Genomic DNA, 19,936 nt, shown 5'->3' with positions numbered 1-19,936 from the left:
CCAGGGGAGGGTGTGGGTGGGATCAGAAGCAGGAGCTTGGTGAGGGATCTGGTGCTGAGAGAGGGGGAGGGGCTCAGGGTGGGGTCTGGGAGATGGCCAGCTGGTGTTTGGCCCAATTGTCTCTCCATTACATTATGAACATGTGTGTCAGGGTTTCACCATCTATCTCCCCAATCCTACATGGGCCTGGCTGTGATTGAGGGGAACACTGTGCACGGGGAAGAGTAGAAAGCTGCAACTCTGGAATTGCCACTTTCCCAGGGGTTCCTGAACAGCTCATGCCTCTCCTCTTCCCCTTCCTTCTCCTCATGAGGGCATGCACTCATCCACCTGCCTGCCTTCCTGCTCCCCTCCTTGGAGGGCCCAGAAAAAGTCCTGTCCTGCCCTGGCTGGTGTAGCTCAGTGGATTGAGCACGGGCCTGTGAACTAAGGGATCACAGTTCGATTCCCAGTCAGGGCACATGCCTGGGTTGCAAGCCAGTGTCCAGCAGGGGATGCACTGGAGGCAACCGTACACTGATATTTCTCTCCCTCTCTCCTTCCCTTCCCCTCTAAAGATAAATAAATAAAATCTTTTTTAAAAAGTCCTGTCCCTCATTCTCCAGCTCTCACTCATTCTCCAGCTCTCAGCCCTCAGGTTCCAGCCCTTGGTCTAGGCTGCTGGAGCCCATCCCTCTCAACAGACCCAAGACTGCCTGCCTGCCAGGGCTTTTCTCCAGGAGACTTGGTGGAGGGCTGCAGTGGCACAGGCGTCCACCAGGGAGCGCTCCTGGGCTCCTGGGGCACCCTGTCCGGTGTGGGATACTCCCTTCCTGTACACCTCACTGTCTTACTTTGGATGCCCACCTCTGCCTGTGACTCAGGGTCTCAGCCACACCTGTTGTGTCTTCTGAAGGTCCCCGAGGGAGCCCACTGCAGACCTGCCCACCCAGACCACCGCTGGGGAGGATGGACCTCTGCCACCCACATGACACTGGTCAGCTTTTATTTTTCATGGTGATGGAAAATCTCTAAACCCCACCTATGGATCACCGTTTGCACTGAACCCCCTCGCTTCACTGTGAACTCCAGTTGGCGGGTACTTTTGGAGGCCCCATTGCATTTCTGCCTGTCAGGAATAGGAGCAATTTTCAAAATTCCAGTGAAAGGGCCGGGCACACCTGGGGGCTGCAGCTCCCAGCAGCAAACACTAGAGGGCGACTCCTGAGAAGCCACCGAGGTCCAGCCTTGGCTGGGAGGTGGACACCCTGTATTAGTCCCCTGGGGTGCTGCGCCACTGCCAGAGGCTGTGTCTCCTTGTTAGGTGTCCCGGCTCGTTCGGGACAGGAGGTTATGGCTGGGGCTGGGGAACCCTGCATTTCCACTACCCTGCTAGGTTCCCGCATCCCTCACCCAGCCCCGCACCGTTTCAGGCAGGTCTTCCCGGTTCTGGTAAGACCAGCAACCCTTCAACACACCACCTGTGGTGGTCTGAGCTCCTCCCCAGCTCCAGCGGGCTGGGGGCTTAGTAACCTCTTGGAAACAAACTCGAGTAGACCTGACCTGATGCTTACTACAGTGGTTACACACACTGGCTTTTGTTTTAGACTGTTCTGGGTTCAGATCTGCCTCCACAAGCTGTATGACCCTGGGGAAGCACTTCAAAATCCTGAGCGTCAGTTTCTTCATTGGTAGGGTGTGCTGGTATTATCAACCACAGTGTCCGAGAGTTAACAGAAGTTGTGCGGTGCCTGCCTGGCACCCAACAGGCATTTGAGAAGCGCTAAATGTTACTATTATTTTCGAAATATTTTATTTATTTATTTGTAGAGAGAGGGGCAGGGAGAGAGAAAGAGAGGGAGAGAAACATCAGTGTGTGGTTGCCTCTCATGTGCCCCTTACTGGGGACCTGGCCCACAACCCAGGCTGGGAATTGAACCCACGACCCTTTGGTTTGCAGCCCGTGCTCAATCCACTGACACCAGCCAGGGCTAAATATTATTATTTTTAAAGCAGCTTTATTGAGCCATAATTCACATGCTACACAATTCAGCCATTTGGAATGTGTAATTCGCTGGTTTTTAGCACAGTCACAGAATTGTGCAGCCGCTGCCACGGTTGGCTGCAGAACGTTTCCACGAGCCTCTCCAGCCCTGTCACCCCCTGTCGCTATGGATTTGCCTGTTTTAGACATTTCATGGAAAAAGAATCATACAACACGTGGACTTTCGTGTCCGTTTTCATCCACTTAGCACAATGTTTTCAAGGTTCCTCCATGTTGTAGCATTTATTGGGGCCTCATTTCTTTTTTTTAAAGATTTTATTTATTTATCTTTAGAGGGGGAAGGGAAGGAGAGAGGGAGAGAAATACCAATGTATGGTTGCCTCTCGTGCATCCCCTGCTGGGAACTGGCCTGCAACCCAGGCATGTGCCCTGACTGGGAATTAAACCATGATCCTTTGGTTCACAAGTCCATGCTCAATCCACTGAGCTACACCAGCCAGGGCCACTTTACCTATTATTACGTCGCATATTAGTATGGCACATTTGCTTCAGTTAATGAGCCAATATTGATACATTATTACTAACCAAATTCTATACTTTATATTGATTTTGTGTCTCCCTGATCACTTTTTTCTGTCCCGGGACCCCACAGGAACACCACGTTACATTTAGTTGTCAGGTCTCCTCAGGCTCCTCTCGGCTGCTGCAGTTTCTGACTTTCCTTCTTTTGGATGATCCGGACAGTTTTGAAGCATCTTGGTCAGATATACTGTAGGATGTCCCTCTACTGGGGTTTGTCTGGTGTCTTTCTCACGATTAGCCTGGGACTGCGGGTTTTGGGGAGGAGGAGCACAGAGGTAAAGGGCCTTCCTTTCCTGCACCCCACCAAGGGTGCACTGTCAACACGACTAAGGCCGTTGGTGTGGACCTGGGTCTCTTGGCCGAGACAGTGCTCGTCAGGTGTCCGCACTGTACGGTTGCTCTTTCCCCCTCTTTTCCGTCTTGTCCTCTTTGGAAGGATGACACTATGCAGCCCACACTCAATGGGGGTCAGCATCTACATACGTTTTTGGGAACTTTTCGGTATGGGAGGTTTGTCTCTTCTCCTTTGCTTATTTATTTATTCAATCGCTTATTTACAACAATATCTGGCTTTTTTTTTTACTCTTGTGGATTAATAATGGTAATCCAGTAGCTTGTCACTGACACGTATTCTGACACACACGGGCTGCTGGTGAGGAGGTCGGGGAGGGAAGCATCGCTGTCCCTGTCCTCGAGCAGCTCCTGGCCCAGCCGGGGCTGGGGTGGGGCAGTGGAAGCCACTCCCATTCGGCCTTGCAAGTCCTCTGACTGGGTGATCACAAGCACGTTGGGGAGCCCAGGGGCAGTCTCTGAGTAGCCTTGGAGCTGGGGTTTGGAGGATGGGACAGGGTTTCCCAAAATGATGAGTGGGCACCGCAGGCAAAGTCCTCAGCATGTGCAAAGGCTAGTGGGCTTGGAAGGGACACTGTGTACTCAGTGCTTGGTGAGGGATAATATGACTGGTGGGCGTGGTGTCCAGAGGAAGGCTGGGCCAGACTATGGCAGACTTCAGGATTCACGCCTAGGGTGAGACTTTGTCTTGCTCACTCAGGGAGTGCCAGGAAGACTTCTGCCAGTGGTGGGGAGGGTGAGTGTGTGTTGAAAGGTCGCTGTGGCGTTATTCACAGGGACAAAAGGTGAGACCTTTTAGCTGGTGACTGTATGGCTGCTGGTCAATGGTTTCTGATTCTCCAGTGTGGCTGGGAGGCCACTGAGCCCCAGGCCCTGCAGGAGTTGCATAGACTGGGGCCTGAGGGTTTCCATGGTTCCCAGGGCTTGGCAATGGGCGAACAAGGAGGACTTCCCAATGTCCTTTCACCTGAAATATTCCTGGTCAGGGAAGGAGCTTCAGGACTGAGGTTGAGAGCCCTGTCAGCCTGCTGAGATGGCAAAGCACTGCAATAGAGTTGATTGAAAAAAAAAGAAAGAAATATGGGTGGCCACCTGTGGATGAATGGATAAAAAAGAGGTAGTATATATATAAGGGGATACCACTCAGCAATAGAAAGGAATGAAATTTTGCCATCTGCCACATCGCGACGGACCTTGATGTTTTTTTTTTTTAATTTTTAAAAAGATTTCATTTATTTATCTTTAGAGTGGAAGGGAAGGAGAGAAGTATCAATGTATGGTTGTCTCTCGTGAGTCCCCTGCTGGGGACTGGCCTGCAATCCAGGCATGTGCCCTGACTGGGAATCGAACCACAATTGTGTGGTTCGCAGGCCCATGCTCAATCCTCTGAGCTACACCAGCCAGGGCCAGACCTTGATGGTTTTAAGCTAACTGAAATAAGACAGAGAAAGACAAATATCATTTGATTTCACTTATATGTGGAATCTAAAAAACAAAACAAATACATAGATAAAACAAAACAAAAAACAGACCCATAGATACAGAGAACAAGCTGTTAGTTGCCAGAAGAGGTGTGGGGGGCGGGGTGGGGGTTAAAAAGGATAAAAGGAAATAAGAGGAAAACACTTGCCGTTATAGCCCTGGCTGATGTGGCTCAGTGGGTTGAGTGTTGGCCTTTGAACCAAAAAGTCAGTGTATTGATTCCCAGTCAGGTCACATGCCTCGGTTGCAGGCCACATTCCCAGGTGAGGCCATGCAAGAGGCAACCGATCGATATTTTTCCTCCCTCTCTTTCTCCCTCCCTACCCCTGTCTCTAAAAATAACTAAATAAAAACTTTTAAAAACCCCGCTTCCAGTTATGCAATAAGTACGTCTTGGGGATGCAGTGCACCGCGCAGGGAATATGTCAGCAATATCGCGATAACTTTGTGTGGTGATGGATTGTTACCAGCCTCACCGCGGCGACCACAACGTGAGGCATATGAATGTTGGATCACAAGGTCGTACACCTGAAACTAATACAATATTGCACGCCGACTGCGCTTCAATTAAAGAAAAAGAAACACGGGGCCCTTGTTGCGCACTCAGGTGTGTGGGGGGAGCTTCGTGTGGCCCGTAGGTGGGGTGGCCTGGTCTGGGGACACTGTGGGGTGGACGGTGATGCTGAGGGGTAGGGACACCAAGCCAGTGGCAGCTGCCAGCTCCCCGCCACGCCCAGCAGGAGAGAAGCAGGGAGTGTGCGGAGGGAGGGAGGAGGGGAGGGGGGAGGGCGAGATTTTGTGCTGAGGGTGAGTTCTCAGGCACATGTCAAAAGTGTACACAGGCAGGTTAAGCCCTGCTATAAAAAGAACATAAATTAAAAAAAGAACAAAAATAAAAGTTCAAATCTAACCACAGGAGTGGCTGCTCCGGGCTTGGCCTCACCTTCTGCTCCCCAGCAGATGGGGTAGGGTGGGGCAGGCTGTGCCCTTGGGGCTAGTCTGATCCAGAGCTGGGAGCCAGCAGGAAGGAGGGCTGCTGGCCAGGCTGGGTCTCTGGGTTCATCTGGCAATAAGACAAAGACCTGGCAGCTGGACTTCTGGGTCCCAAGAAGGCAAGGGGTCAGGGTCTGTGTGTGTCAGGAATGAGTGAGGGTGGGGTCCACCCATCCTTGCCGGGAGGCATGGAGCAGGAGAGAGGTTGGAGGCACCAAGGCGAGGCCTGGGGGCCTCTGCACTGGGAGGGAGGGGTAGTGCAACCTCTGAGTCACCTGGGGCACTGACAGTGCCTAACATCTGCGTTTTGTCCCTGGTTTATCAACACTGACTCACTGGCTGCCTGCCTGGGAGTCCCCAGCTCAGCCTGCTGGTTTCTCTCTCCCTCTCGGTGTGTCACAGGAGCAGAGACAGCTTCTCTGTACGCCGCCATCGTCATCGGATGTATGCTCCACCCAGGCTTCTTAGAGGGAAAGGGAGCTGGGTTCCAGGATCCTCTGAGGCTATTTACTGGAGGGTAATAAGGAAGCAGGATGGGATGACCCAAGGCCCCGTCCTGGCTCTGCCCACCAGAGACCAGGCCTGTTCTGGCCCTGGGGCCAGTGAGCTGCTCTGAGGGTCTGGGTTGGTTCTGGGCCAAGATGTGCCCTCAGGGAAGCCCCAACTCTCCTGTTCTGGGGCTCCTACTCCAACCAATAGCTGGGCAGCCCTCCTGTCTCTTTCCCTACAGTCAGCCTGCCACATTGGTACAGGTCCCTCCCCACATCTGTCCTTGCTCAAAGCCTGTTCATGGCTCCCATGTCCCCATGCTCCTGGGTTGGGCGCTTAAGGCGTTTCCTGAAGTGCTCAGCTAGCCTTCCGGTCCAGCTGCACCACCTGCTCAGCTCCAGACCCCTTAGAGGCCGTGTGTGTGCCCCTTGCCACTCCCCATTTTGGAGACCTGTCTCTTCATAAGCTTCCAGGCTTTGACTTACCTTTCAGGTCTCCTTTCCACCTGCCACTTCCTCCAGGAAGTTTGCCCTGGGCATCGGGTGGAGCTGACTGTTTCCTCTCCGAGTGCACACAGAGCTGGCTTCTCTGGTGTCAGGAGTTGTCTGTGTGGATGGTGAGTGGGGGGCTTCGAGAGCAGGCCCCAGCCCAATTCATTTTGAGCTCCATGCCCAGCCCTGGCCTGGCCCAGTGCGGGTCCTCAGGACATCCTTTGTGAGAGAATAAAAGAAGAAACAAATGAAGAGTAATGAATGAAGGGTGGGTGCAGAGGACAAGTCCCAGAATCAGGCCAGGCGGGGTGTGGATCCCATTCTTGTCATTATTCTGGTGGCCCTGGAGGGTCACATCAGCAGTCAGAGCCTCCAAAATGGGAGTGATAACACCCTGCATGGTTTTGTAGTAAGATGGAATGATTTCTTTCAATGCTAAGGCACTCAGCTGAGAGCTGCCCCACAGCAGGTGCTCAGAGAGTGTGTGCGGACCCCTGACTGAGAGCGTGTGGAAGGAGGCCTCCCCAGCTGAGGAGGGGTGGGCTGGGCAGCGTTGACTACGCCATCAGACCGGAGGTCCTCAAGGGTCCCCTGGCCTTCAGCACCTCTCCTCCACAGCTTCTGGAAAGCTGAAGGCACGACCTTCAGAGAACAGGGCTGTCTTGAAGTGAGGCAGGGGGAGCAGGGGGCTGGGTGGGTAGAAAGGAGGTCTCCTGGGATGGAACTCTCTGAGTAGGGAAGCCGCCTGGGGAGGGCTGGACAGCTGGGTGAGATGGTGAGGAAAGCTACAGTCATGAATGAGCATGGGGCTTTGAAATCACCAGTCAGAAGCTGGAATTGGATGCACCAATTTGAAAACTCACTCCCATCCTCTCTGTACGTTTCCTCCCCTTCCCCCATCAGAGCCCCTCTCTAAGCCCATTCACTGAGCTCCCCACCCCTCACTCAGCCCCTGCCTCTCTCTGAACCCATCTCCTGTCTTTCTGTCCTCTTCTCAGAGGTGCCCTTTCTGCCGGGAATGTGGGACTCCTGCCAGTGGGCAGCAGTGTGGCCTTGTTTCTCTCCCGTGAAGATTCCCAGCCATGGCCACCCTCACCTCCACCTTCTTCTTCAGCCCACGTGGGGCCCCGCCTGGGGGCTGCACTGGCTCAACCAGTCCGGCCAGCCGGGCAGCCGGGCCTCCTGTGCAATCCAGTGTGTTGTTAGCCTGTCCAGGGCCAGGAGAGAGAGGAACTACCGGGGCTGGCTGCTGGGCCCAAGCTCCAGGGGCTATGCGCTTAGCCGAGGGCCAGACCTCCCCTTCTGGGTCCACTGCCCATGGCTTTCTAGAGCCTGTGCGGGGTCCACCGAACCCCCAGCAGAGCAGACAGCTCCCGGGCCCCTTACCGAATGTGTCTCTGCCGAGCCTCCTACTGCCTGGGAGGGAGGTGTTGTCGTCCTCCTCACCCAGATGAGAAAATCAGTTGAGAGAGTTTAATTCTGTTGCCAAATGTCACAGAACTGGTAGGGGCACACTGGGACTCGACCCAGAAAGGGCTGGTGTCATTTCAGAGCCACAGAGGGGTCACCACATCCTCCTACAGATTCCGAAAGTCCTGGCCCGGGGCCCAGCCCTCCCCGAGCGCCCCCTGGTGGGAAACCCCCAACCCACCTTGCTGGTAGGAAACCCCCAGGGTTTCCAGAACCCTGCTGGAGGCGGCCAGTCCTACGGGCTGGTCCGACTGGCCAGCTGGGTCTGCCCACTTGCTGTAAAGTTCTGGGAAGTCCTCCTCCTGGGACAATTCAGGGAGATGGCTGTGAAGTGACCTTGTGCCACAGTCTTTGCACTCCCAGGAGATTCGGATATCCCACTGCAGATTACTTACTGCCGTTTTAAAATGTTATAATGTAATGGCATTTTCACCTGTGTCTGTGGTCTGAGAAGTTGGTGAACTTCTGCAGAAATAAATAGTTTTGGACCAATGTCCCGGTGGACTAATTTTTGAGTTGAGAGGGAGACTGCTTCCTCCTTCCCCCAATTTTATAGAGATAATAATTACATCCTTAAATATACTTACAATATTTATTCTCTTATGATTTTATAAGCACCAAACATTATGTTTGGTGGAGAGGAATAACTTTAATTGGCACCGGCTCCCCTGGCCTTAGTCCTCTGTTCCCAGAAGATAGAGAGAAAGGCCCCAAGACCCCAAGACCCGAATCTGCTCGGCCACTCTCCTGCCGCAGAGAGGTCTGTCCCAGGCTTCAGGGCGAGACCTCCTCCTCACCCACCCACCACCCAGCCGCTGGCTCCCCCTCCTCACATCAGGTGTTGAGATTCTTCTGGCTACTCTGGAGGGGGTGTGGAAGGCCCAGCGCTGGCTCTGGGCTCAGGAGGCGCCCAAGGAGCTGGGTGCGGGGCGCTGAAGTGAGTGTTGTACTGTGATCAAGGATCTGGCCGAGCCCCAGGGGCTCTGGGGACAGGGTCTGAGATGTCCTAGCCCTCGCTTGGTGCAAGCAGGACCTGAGCTGAGGGGTGGCTGCTTTGTGCCTTGAACTGGATTCCAGCCTCCTCATGACACTGAAAGGTCTTCAGCTCACAAAGCATTTTCACATCCTCACCTTGTTTTCCCTGTGCCTTACACAGGGAGGGGCGGCCAGGGCCTCATTTTACAGAGGGAAGTAAGAGGGTCCCAGGGTGGGCACTGGTGGGTGCGCTGGTCTCAAGAGGGGGAGAGGGCCGTTCTCGATAAAGACCAGCGTGTATGACACAATCCCACTGCCGTAAGGTTCTACAGCAGGATTTGGCAGAAGGAGAAAGAAAGTGCTAAGCCTGCCTTCTCTGCCCCAGAGCAAAGGTGATGAATGGCAGACACACTGTGAAGTGTCACAGTAAAAGTCCTGAGCTGTCCAAAGGGCTGGCTCTGGGAGTCAGGGTGGGTGCAGGAAAAGCGTCTGGCTTCGCTGGGATTTTTCCTGAGGCAGGTGGGTGGGACTCAGCCCGTGGCTCCTGGAAGAAATCGAACATCAACAAATTTCTCTCCAGCTCCACTCACGTGCAGAGCAGCTCCCAGCTCCCGCAGGGCCCCTCCTGCTCCTCCTTTACACCTGAGCTCCCCACAGACCTCCCCTGCCCTGGGCCCGCACTTTGCTGGATCCGCTCCTGCACCTGCCCACCCCCCCTCCACCTCCACCCTTCCCCCACCTCTGCTGTGCTTGGCTGGGCTGAGCAGGGGACAGCTTCTTAGTCACTTCTGTCTGGACACAGGTGAAAAGTTATAGGGCCCGCATGCTTCCCCTCCCCCACTCATGCTTCTTTACGTGCCAATTGGCTGTTTCCCAGGAGAACAACAGCAGGAAGTTGGTGAGAAGGCGGAGGATGGTCTGGCCATCTGGCCAACTTCCTTCTGTAATCAGAAAGCTACTGAAGGGCTGGGGCCACAGGTAAGGGGGAGAGAGGCTCCCCTGACGGAGAGCCCATCCCCTCCTGGGTGAGCCTCGGCCTTCTCTGGGCCTCAGTTCACCCATTTGTGCCAAGGCACTAAGAATTTGTGCCCTGCCTATGGGCAGGGAGGCTGTGATGAATTCATTGCAGGAAAGTACTTATTGTCAATCTCTAAGGGTAGTTATCTCTGTGATCAGCCCACAGGCCTCAGGGCGTGCAGTTCCCCAGAGCCTTGTAAGGAAACCCAGGGAGGTGTGGTTCTGGGCAGAAACCATCCCTGTTTGTGTCGGTGTGTGTTCCTAAGTGTGTGGGGGGAGAGGTATGGGAGAGTGGGGATGGGCACCCGGAACACGGAGAATGACTTCTGTGTCATTGAGCACCTTGATTAATTGAGCACCTACTATGTGTTAGTGCGGCACTCTGACGTTCAATAAGGCACTGCTTTTGTCCTACAGGAGACCCCAGCCTCGCAAAAGATAGATGTGTTCACAGTTCTCCACAACACAGGACCTCACTCCCCCATTGGGCTGGACTCTCCAGCCAGCCTTGTGCTTCATTAGGTGACTCACAAGTGCTCCCCGTGTGTGGAGAGCCCACAGATGGCTTCTACCCAAATCACCCAAGCTTAATGGTTCCCCAGCAGGAAGCTCAGGGCCCTCATTCCTCTGTCAGAATCAGTTACCTCAATGTGCCAGGCAAGGACGTGCTGGACAATGCTGGGGGCTCAGGGACATACTGGAGTTCTGGCCCCTGAGGCACCACCCCCACCCCCAGCATGAAGGGGAAGAGGAACATGCAGTGACCCTGTGGGTGGAGGGTTCCCTTGATCCAGCTGGGATGAGCCCCAGACGCTCTCTTGCCCCCACAATGCCCCCCTCCCTCTAGGTCCCCTCAGCCTGCTGCCCTGAACCAGGGTCCCCCCGGATCCTGGCCCCCCTGCCCTGCTTTCGCCTCCATCCTGTTTCCGGAGATACCTTCCTAAAAAGTCCGTGGAGGCCTCAGACTGGAACCTCGTGCCCCCGCTCATCCAGGTGCCTCTGTGCACAGGCCCAGGGCTTGGTGGTGTTTGAGGCAGAAATTTCCGGCCCTTTCCCTCCAGCCCCTCCCCTACTCCCCGGTCTCTGGTCAGACTGGATTCCTCTCTTTCCCGGAAAAGCTGCCTTTCCCCGCATCGGGGTACCTGTGCCCTTGTAGCCCCCTCTCTCAGATGCCTTCCTCCACGCAGTTTTGCTGCCTTGCATGACTCCGGGGGGACCCATTCATGAAGATCAGTGTCATCGGTGCCCTCTGGAGTATAACCCAAGAATGCGGTGCCCCTTCCCTGTCAAGCCCCCCCCTCAGCACCCCACTGCCAGCCCTCTACCCTGGTCTGAGTTTTCTCTCCTCTTGAAGTCTCATGGGACTTTGCACCCATTCTAGCTTTATCTGACACCTGTTCTGTGTGTCTTCACAGAGTAAACACCCATTTGCTGGGCTGATGTCCCCAGTGTCTGGCCCATGGCATGCTCTTGGTGACCTCCCCAACCCAGTTCTGGCCCAGCAGGTCAGCCCTGGTAGGAACGAAGCACTGGCTGAAATTTTCATGGCTGGGGACAGGCTTCTTTCTCTTTGGCTGAAAGGGCGTCACTTCCAAGGCCCCCTACTCTGGCAGAGCTCGGAAGCTGGTGGTATGGTGAGAGCTGGGGAGCGTGGGGGATGGACTCAGGGGACCTGCCTCCCAGCTTTTTGTTCCCCCAAACCAGACCTCATCAGGCCAGTGCCGAGACCACTGGTGAGGCAGATGGGTGGCCAACAGGAGTCAACAGTGGCGATCGGGCCAGTGGTGGAGGTGAAGAGGATGAAGCCACAGTAATCAAAGTGTGGCCACTCTGCTTTCCCAGGGTTTCGTCCTCACCTTCAACCTTCCTGAAGGTCCCCACCCCTGCCCGCCCAACCAGGCCTGAAATGAGGGGTTCCACGGGTGTGGGGGCCCTCCTTGTCTTTACATCCAGAGCCTGGCCAGACCTGGTTGCCCCTCTGGCCTGGCCACTTCCAGGTGTTCCTGAGCTGTGACTCAGAGTCTGACCTCAGCATGGGCCCGGTTGCCTCTCCGCAACTGGGAGAGGGCAGTTTCTTATGAGATTGTGACTCAGGGGCCCAGGGCTGGGGACTTAAAGTGCCTTTGTTGGCTGGGGCTCAGGAATCCAGAGAAACTGGTTGAGGGAAAGGCCTCAGGGGTGAAACGCCTCCCTCTACGCACCCTCCACCCCGCCCCTCCGCAGAGCCATATAACCGCCCCCAGCTCTAGCTGCGAGCCTGTGGCAGCTGTTGGCAGGGAGGAGCCGGTCTGGTCGCTCTCCCTGGGCTTGTGCTTTGGATTCCTGTGAGAGACGCTCAACTGGCTGTGCCTTCCGACTTGCAGTGAAAGGCCTCCCTGGGGACAGTGTCCATTCTCAGCACTTGGATTTCTACAGCCCCCAGGGCCAGATCCTTAGAGACTTCCAGGTCCTAGACCCCAGCAGACCCTGAAAGATGGCTTCCATGGGGCTACAGGTGATGGGCATTGCGCTGGCCGTGCTGGGCTGGCTGGGCGCCATACTGAGCTGCGCGCTGCCCATGTGGCGGGTGACGGCGTTCATCGGCAGCAACATCGTCACGTCGCAGACCATCTGGGAGGGCCTGTGGATGAACTGCGTGGTGCAGAGCACCGGCCAGATGCAGTGCAAGGTGTACGACTCTATGCTGGCGCTGCCGCAGGACCTGCAGGCGGCACGGGCCCTCATCGTCGTCTGCATCATCCTGGCCGTGGTGGGCGTGCTGCTGTCTGTTGTGGGTGGCAAGTGCACCAACTGCGTGGAGGATGAGAGCACCAAAGCCAAGATCATGATTGTGGCAGGCGTGGTGTTCCTCCTGGCCGGCTTGCTGGTGATGGTACCCGTGTCCTGGACGGCCAACACCATCATCCGCGATTTCTACAATCCGCTGGTGGCCTCCGGGCAGAAGCGGGAGATGGGGGCCTCACTCTACATCGGCTGGGCGGCTGCAGGTCTGCTGATGCTCGGTGGGGCTCTTCTCTGCTGCAACTGCCCGCCTCGTGCTGACAAGCCCTACTCGGCCAAGTACTCCGCTGCCCGGTCCGTCCCCGCCAGCAACTACGTGTAAGGTGCTGCCACTCAACTCTCCCTGTTGGCTCTGTTTCTCCCTGGAGTGAGCTCAGTGCAGTCTGCGAACCCAGGAGGGCTCTGCCATGGTCCGCAGGCTGCTGGGGGATGGGCAGGCAGGGACTGAGACCGGCCATTGGCCAGCAGCCCTCAGCCCCTTCGGACCCCCTTGGACACCTTCCTGAGGCCTCCTCTACAATAGCAATGACGGACTGAAAGATTTCTGAGCCACCCTCCTCTGAGTGGCCTGTGGATGCAGGGGAGGGGCTGGCGGCAACAGGGCACGGCCATGGAGTGGGGAGCTGGCTCTTGCTGGCCAGGACAGCTCAGCCCTGACTGCTTGAATTCTGAGCGTGTGCCCTGCCCATGCTTGTGTTGGTCACCGTTCCCTTCTTTGATCTTCCCCACTCCCTCCGAGTGCATCCATGGGAAACCTGTGGCCATGGAAATGGCTGGGGCCTCACTCATCTACCTGCCTGTGGAGCAGAGTTGACTGACGGGTTTAGAAGGGAGGGGTGAAGGCACTGCGAACTGGTTTGGGTAGCGGTGGGGGAGGCCTGCTGGGACTCCTTCCCACCCACCCTGCAGCCTCAGCAGGAGGACCCTGGGCCCATCGAAATCGGTCCCCTCCGGACCTGCCATCCTTGTGAAGGTCATCAGTTAGCCTGGGGAAGGCAGGGGGAATGATCTTTCTCTGGCCTGCATCCTGTAAGTTCTGAAGCTTTTTCCTGACTCTGTGGTTTGTTTTGTAATTTAAGACCTATTTGTCACAGCAACGACTATTATTTTCTACAATAAATGAGACCTGTGCACAGGAAGACTCTGTATGTTTCTAATTTCAGCTGTGGTGGTGGGTGGAGGGAGGGCTGGAGGGGGCCAGTGAGGGGCGGGACCACTGTGTCAGGCCTGGATGGGAACACTTTAAAAACACGTCTCATGAAAAAATTGGAAGTGGCCTGACTTTGGAAATCACCTTGTTCAAATTCTCCATTTGTCAGAGGGTGAAATCCCTACACAGGCAAGCGTGTGCCCAGAACTCTGGTGAAGTGCTGGGGACTCCAAGAGAGGGGACAGAGGAGAACATCCAGCCCTGGGAAATGGGCCACCTGTCACTCTCCCTGTTTGTCCCAGCTTTGTCTGGGCAGCCAGGCTGGTCTGCTCACCCTCCCAGCCCCGCCTCCCGGCCTTTGCTCAGGCTGTCCCTGCCCTTGGCCTGGAATGTCTCTTTTCCTTTCTCCACCCCCTGAACCCTGCTTATCCTGAAGGCCCAGCTCAGGGCATCCTCCCCCGTGAGGCCTGCCTACCTGCTCAGGGCAGCCTCCGGGCCTCACTCTGAGTTCCAATCTCTTCGGAGGTGAAGAAACCAAGTCCTGGATACCTGACAGTGTTTGACCAAGCCCACACACGGGAGTGGGGGTTTTCTGTCCGGCGAGTTAGGGATAAGGGAGCCCATCACCCTGGGAGGAGTCGGAGTCCCATCTGTGCCCTAAGGCGCCTGGGTCAGGGATGACCTGGGGTGGGGGCTTCTCTATCCAGTTTCTTCTCATTTCTGCCCTCCACAGGTCACAGGTCACTTTTTCTTCGGGTGAGAGAACCACAGAGTCAAAATGCCGTTGCCCCTCCTGGGGCTCATTTAATAGGCAGAGCTCTCCTGAGGAGAGGGCTGGTGCAGTGGCCCCATTTTACAGATGAAGGCCCAAGGGCAGGCCCGACCGAGGCCACCGGGAGGGTCAGAGGCCAGCTAGGGGCTGAGCACTGGGCCTCACTCCCTCAACCTGGGTCGCCTCCTGCTTTTGGGACAAGTAGACAATGCCAGGGATGTAGCCGTCAGTGCCAGGCAGAAGTGCCAGGAGTGCCAGGCACCTCCTCAAGCTTGGAGGTAGCCAGTCCCCACCGGTCTACAGTCTGGGCCACCAGGTGCTTCCACTGCCTGGCCTGTTCCAGCCTGTCCAGGGTGACCTCCAGTGCCTCCTTGTAGCGAAGGTTGGATGGGTTGGCCCTGGTGGTCAGGCACACCAGCCCACCTGGGGAGGGGTGGGAGAAAGAGAGGTGAGTGGGGGAGGGGCAGGAGCTGAGGTTTCCTTTCCTTCCAGCTCCTGTCCTCAAGGACGTCAGTTCTCCCAGCTTGGCCCCAGGCCAGCCTCTCGCTGTCTCCAAGCCGTTGGTACTCACGCCATCCCCACCCCTGTGAACACCCTCCACTTCTCCAGCTCGAGTGCCTCCTACATCTGCTTTGGGGCCCATGTATCCTCTATGCTGGGAACTCTTTATTTCCCTTTCCCTGGAGGAGAGGAGGCTCCCTCCTCACCACTCACCCAGCCCCTCTGCTGGAGGATATGGCTGTATCTGGATGCACAGGAAGGAAACACACGGCTTTGGACCTGCCCCTCCCCTTCCATGCCTCTGTTTCCCGGCTTGCAGAGTGGGGTTGATTAACTACCCTGTCTCAGAAAGGCTGGTGCAGTCAGTAAGCACAGCTGAATGAATGAATGAATTCGTCCCTTCAGATCTTTTCCAGGCGCGTACAGTATGCCCAGTGCAGGCTCAGATACACCCAGGAGATACTGGTGTCTGAAAGGTTGCCTGGGAAGGGGGTGAAGAGAAGCAGGCCTGGCTGGTGGAGGGGGGCTCTGTGAGAGGAAGGGCTCTGAAGCAGGGAAGCCTGTGGCGTGCGGGCCAGCAAGCAGGGCTCTGGCCAGCTGCCGGGTCTGGTAAGCGCAGGCTGGGCCAAGAGGCCTGGTCTTTTCTGGTTCGGACAGTGGGAGTTTCCTGTCCTGAGCCCAGTCACCACCTCTTTCTCTGACCCCACCAAGGTCCCTACATCTGTCAGCCTCCGTGGTCCCAAGGCCTGCCCAGGCCTGCCCAGGCCCAACCGCAGCCTCTGCAGGGAGATAGAATCATGCGGTGAAAGGGGAACCTCCGCAGCTTCCTGCTCCTGTCTTGCTGCCAGGATCTGCACACTCCACCACTCTCCTTTCTGCCTGTGGCTTTGGCTGTGTCCCTGAGGGGACTGCCCTCACTCCCCACCCCAGCCCTGGGAAATGCCTCTCTTTGAGATGTGGGAGCACTGGGCGCTCCTGGCCCTCCTGAGCCCGCCCCAGCGAGGGCGGTGGGCCCTGCGGTGGATGTAGCCTAGGGGCACGGTAGGTGGGTGACTGAGCCCAGAGGGCAGGGCATGTACATTCTCCCCAGAACAGAGGGAGGCACAGGGCAAAACACACAGTAGGAATGCAGTAATCAACCCCATTTCACGGATGAGGAAACAGAGACCGGAAAAGAGTGACTCACCTAAGAGCCACCCAAGAGTTAGTGAGGAAGCTCGAAGATGAGGGAACTGAATGGAGACCCTACTACATGGCAGGACTACAGCAAAGTCTTCTGAGACATTATTTCACCCAATTCTCACAGCAACCCTATCGGGAAGGGACTACGCCACCCTGCTCACAGGTGGGACGGAGGCTGAGGAGGAGAGTGGAGTTGTCCCTGGTTGCCTAGTGGATAAGAGGCAAGGGGGCCACTTTTCTGGCCTGCCTATTTGCCTGGGTCGGCAGCTGGTGGTTGGAATATTAGGCTAGGCTGTGAGACCCTGGGCAGGACCACGCCCCTTGCTTGGCCTCAGGGATTCTGAGACTTGTGTCTTTGGGTGTGGAGAGGGAAAGGTGTGTGTGGGCTGCTTCTCACCTGGCTTGGTAACTTGCAGGAGTTCGGGAATAGCACTGCAGGGCACCTGGCTGTCACTGAGGGCACCCACTACCAGCACTGCGTCGTAGGTCCTTGTGTGAGGCGTGCAGGTGTGGTGTGCTGGTTTGTCTTCAGTGAGGCCTCAGCCCACCCTGGAGGACAGCGCCCATCCTCCGGGGGCTGGGGAGGGACCAGGTCAGCCGCTAGTGTCTGCAGGACCCAGATCTCATGGGGAACATGGCAGGTGTAGCCCGGTCCCGGGCTGAAGTCAGATCATGGGATGGAGGGCTCAGAGAGAGGGCTTCATGGGGCCTCAGAGAGGTTCTTAGTGAGGCATTGGGGACTCAGAGGTGAATGAAGGCTCAGTGTGGAAGGGACTTATGGAGCACTCAGCAAGGGGGATGGAAGCTTTGTAACAGAAAGAGTCATCAAGGCAGGCTTGGTGACAGGCTGGTCAGAGTGGGCCTTGAGGTGTTGAGATAGAAGGGGACAAACCTTCAGGGCTGGGCAGAGGCTCCTGGCCCAGGGTGCAGAGGCTGAGGCGCTGGTAGAGGCCACGAGCCCGGGTCTGTTTCAGCATCTCTGGGCTCCCATCTACCCCATGCAGCTGGAAGAAGCCCCGAGCCTACAGCTTGGACAGGAGGGCTCAGTCACAGTTCACACTTGCCGAATCCCAGCTGGCTCCCTGCACCTCAAGAAGGGCTGTGGGCCCAGCAGTGGATGTCGCTCAGGTATTTGGGAAACAGTGAGTCTTAGGCCTGGAGTGGCAAGAAATTTGAGCAAGTGGGGGGCTTAGGAGAGAGCAAAGGATCTGGGCAGACCTTACTTCGACAGCCACCAGGCCAGTGCCACAGGCCACGTCCAGGATCAAGGCGGCATGGGGAAGGCCTGGAAAGGTTTGGCTGAGGCAGTCCACTGCAAGGCGAGGGGCGCGGTGCTGCAGGCTGGCCACATCCTGGGAACGGAGTGCTGAGCTGACTACCAACCTGTGCCCTAGTGTTTGAGGGACCTCAGTGTAGGGTGGTCTAGGAGTCAGCCAGGCCAAGCTGTCAGTGTGTGTGTGTTGGAGGGGCAGGACAGGAGAGTCAGCCCCCAGCCCACTGCTGAGACCTGCTCTGCTGGCCGAGGCAGTGCTGTGTTTACTCCATAGTGACCCTCCATGGCACCTCCTTCCGGCAGGCAGTTCTGCCTGAGCTGCAGTCCCAGAGTGGGGACAGAGGTCTTGGCCCCTGACCTCCAGGGTCTGCCACTGTGCAGTGTGAGGCTGCTCAGACAGCAAGGCTGCTGTGGGTGGGCAGAACAGGGGACAGTCCAAGAGAGGGGGCAGGACTGAAAGGTTGTGTCCAGGTCTCACTTCATTTTCACTAGTTGCCCTGGGATGCAAGAATGTCTATTCCTGCTGTACAGATACGAAAACTGAGACTGGGCGCGCAAGGGAGGTGGAGGACCCCCGGCGGGTTTACCTTGTCATAGTCCGGAGCCCAGCGTTCATAGAAGTGCAGCGTGTGAGCCAGGTCAGTGATGCGACCCGTGCCCAAGCCTCGCACAGGCTTCTGCTCTCCTCAGCCATCCTCCTGCTGGGACTCAGCCTCGGTGTCCTGACATCCAACTCAATCTCCTCCCCCGACCTGCCCACCCGCCATGCCCAGTAGTGGCCCTCCAGGCCACCAGCACAATCCTATTTCACAGGCGGGGATGCTGAGCAAAGAGACTGGGCACCTGGGGTTTAGGGCTGGAGAAGGGGTGTTCTTCTGGCTGGAGGGAGGGCCTGCCCAGACCTCCCCACCTCCGCCTGTTACCGAACAAGGGTCCGAGGGGGGGGCAATACTTGGCCCACCGAGGGATGCCAAAAACTGCTACAGAAAACAGGGGCCCCTCCCAAGGATGATACTCTAATATCTATAGGGTTCTTCTGTCCGCCGCCAATTGGAAACATCTCTCAATGCCAGAGATTTGTNCCCCCGACCTGCCCACCCGCCATGCCCAGTAGTGGCCCTCCAGGCCACCAGCACAATCCTGTTTCACAGGCGGGGATGCTGAGCAAAGAGACTGGGCGCCTGGGGTTTAGGGCTGGAGAAGGGGTGTTCTTCCGGCTGGAGGGAGGGCCTGCCCAGACCTCCCCACCTCCGCCCACCGTGAGAGGGTTTCCACGGCGGAAATTTCTCCAGGGGGCAGGAATAGTCACGGTGGGGCCGGGATCAGAGGTCACAGACAGTCCGAATCGCGGGAACTCTGAGGGAGGAACGAGCGGTGACCCTGGCGGAGCCCCCACTGGCCTTCACAATTGGCCTTCTCCTAAGAAAAATTACCCAATTAAAAAAGGCACTGACCGTCTGCCCATTCACCACCAGCCAATGAGCTCAAAGTTTTGGTTCTTGTCCCGCCTGGGAAGATCCGTTTAACAGGTTTTCTTGGTAGTGGAGTACTAGTGGAGTATGTGGCTTTACGAGTTTCTCTGCCCTCGTGGCTCCCCGTATTCTTTANAGCAGGCCCTCTCTCAGAGAAGCAGCCCCAGTTTCAGCCTGGTTAGCCCCCACTCTGCTAAAGCCACATGGCTCTCAAGCAGCCCTCTCTGAGAGAAGCAGCTCCCAATTCTAGCCTGGTTAGCCCCCAATCTGCTAAAGCCACACGGCTCTCAAGCAGGCCCTCTCTCAGAGAAGCAGCTCCCAATTCTCTAGCCTGGTTAGCCCCCACTCTGCTAAAGCCACATGGCTCTCAAGCAGGCCCTCTCTCAGAGAAGCAGCCCCAGTTCCAACCTGGTTAGTCCCCACTCTGCTAAAGCCACATGGCTCTCAAGCAGGCCCTCTCTCAGAGAAGCAGCTCCCAATTCTCGCCTGGGTAGCCCCCACTCTGCTAAAGCCACATGGCTCTCAAGCAGGCCCTCTCTGAGAAGCAGCTCCCAATTCTAGCCTGGGTAGCAGCCACTCTCTTCTCCCTGGCCCAAAACTTGGCCACAGCTATTTAACATATCTATGAAACCAGTTAAAGGTTATAGATATGTTAAATGCCATTCCAGAGGTTAGCTGCAAACCTGTTGCTATGCAAAACAGCTCTCAATGGCCCTGCTCCATTTGTCCCTTCCCCCAACTGACAGCTTGTGGGGGGGGGGGGGCGGTGAGGACATCCTAATATTTCCTCCAATATTTCTGTACACTTTGAGTTCTGGACACCACTCCAAATCCTTTCTGGGCCCCCCCCTGGCTACACCCTGTATCACGCCCACCGTGAGAGGGTTTCCACGGCGGAAATTTCTCCAGGGGGCAGGAATAGTCACGGTGGGGCCAGGATCAGAGGTCACAGACAGTCCCAATCGCGGGAA

At 56.4% G+C, this 19,936-nt stretch overlaps 2 protein-coding genes across 2 annotated transcripts; one reads left to right on the top strand and one right to left on the bottom strand.

The window, feature by feature from the left end:
* The first annotated feature begins 12,067 nt into the window (after positions 1–12,067).
* Positions 12,068–13,754, top strand: CLDN4 (claudin 4). The gene has a single exon (XM_037054774.1). The coding sequence runs from the start codon at positions 12,308–12,310 to the stop codon at positions 12,935–12,937; it is 630 nt and encodes a 209-aa protein (XP_036910669.1). The 5' UTR covers positions 12,068–12,307; the 3' UTR covers positions 12,938–13,754.
* A 790-nt stretch (positions 13,755–14,544) lies between these two features.
* On the bottom strand, positions 14,545–18,681 carry METTL27 (methyltransferase like 27; the record flags this gene model as incomplete). The annotated part of the gene is given in 8 exon segments (XM_037054777.1): positions 14,545–14,798; positions 14,800–14,960; positions 16,618–16,709; positions 17,112–17,248; positions 17,444–17,572; positions 18,081–18,145; positions 18,148–18,245; positions 18,584–18,681. Coding segments are annotated over 8 exon segments (912 nt in total), but the record flags the coding sequence as incomplete, so codon positions are not given.
* Positions 18,682–19,936: the final 1,255 nt, after the last annotated feature.

The sequence above is a fragment of the Sturnira hondurensis genome, unplaced genomic scaffold (assembly GCF_014824575.4).
Source record: "Sturnira hondurensis isolate 20B ecotype Veracruz unplaced genomic scaffold, ASM1482457v3 Scaffold0008380, whole genome shotgun sequence".
NCBI lineage: Eukaryota > Metazoa > Chordata > Mammalia > Chiroptera > Phyllostomidae > Sturnira > Sturnira hondurensis.
This window is presented reverse-complemented; position numbering and strand designations above follow the sequence as displayed.

Bases quoted from the DNA above. Each gene is read 5' to 3' on its own strand.
- CLDN4 (XM_037054774.1), top strand. From the start codon at position 12,308: ATGGCTTCCATGGGGCTACAGGTGATGGGCATTGCGCTGGCCGTGCTG.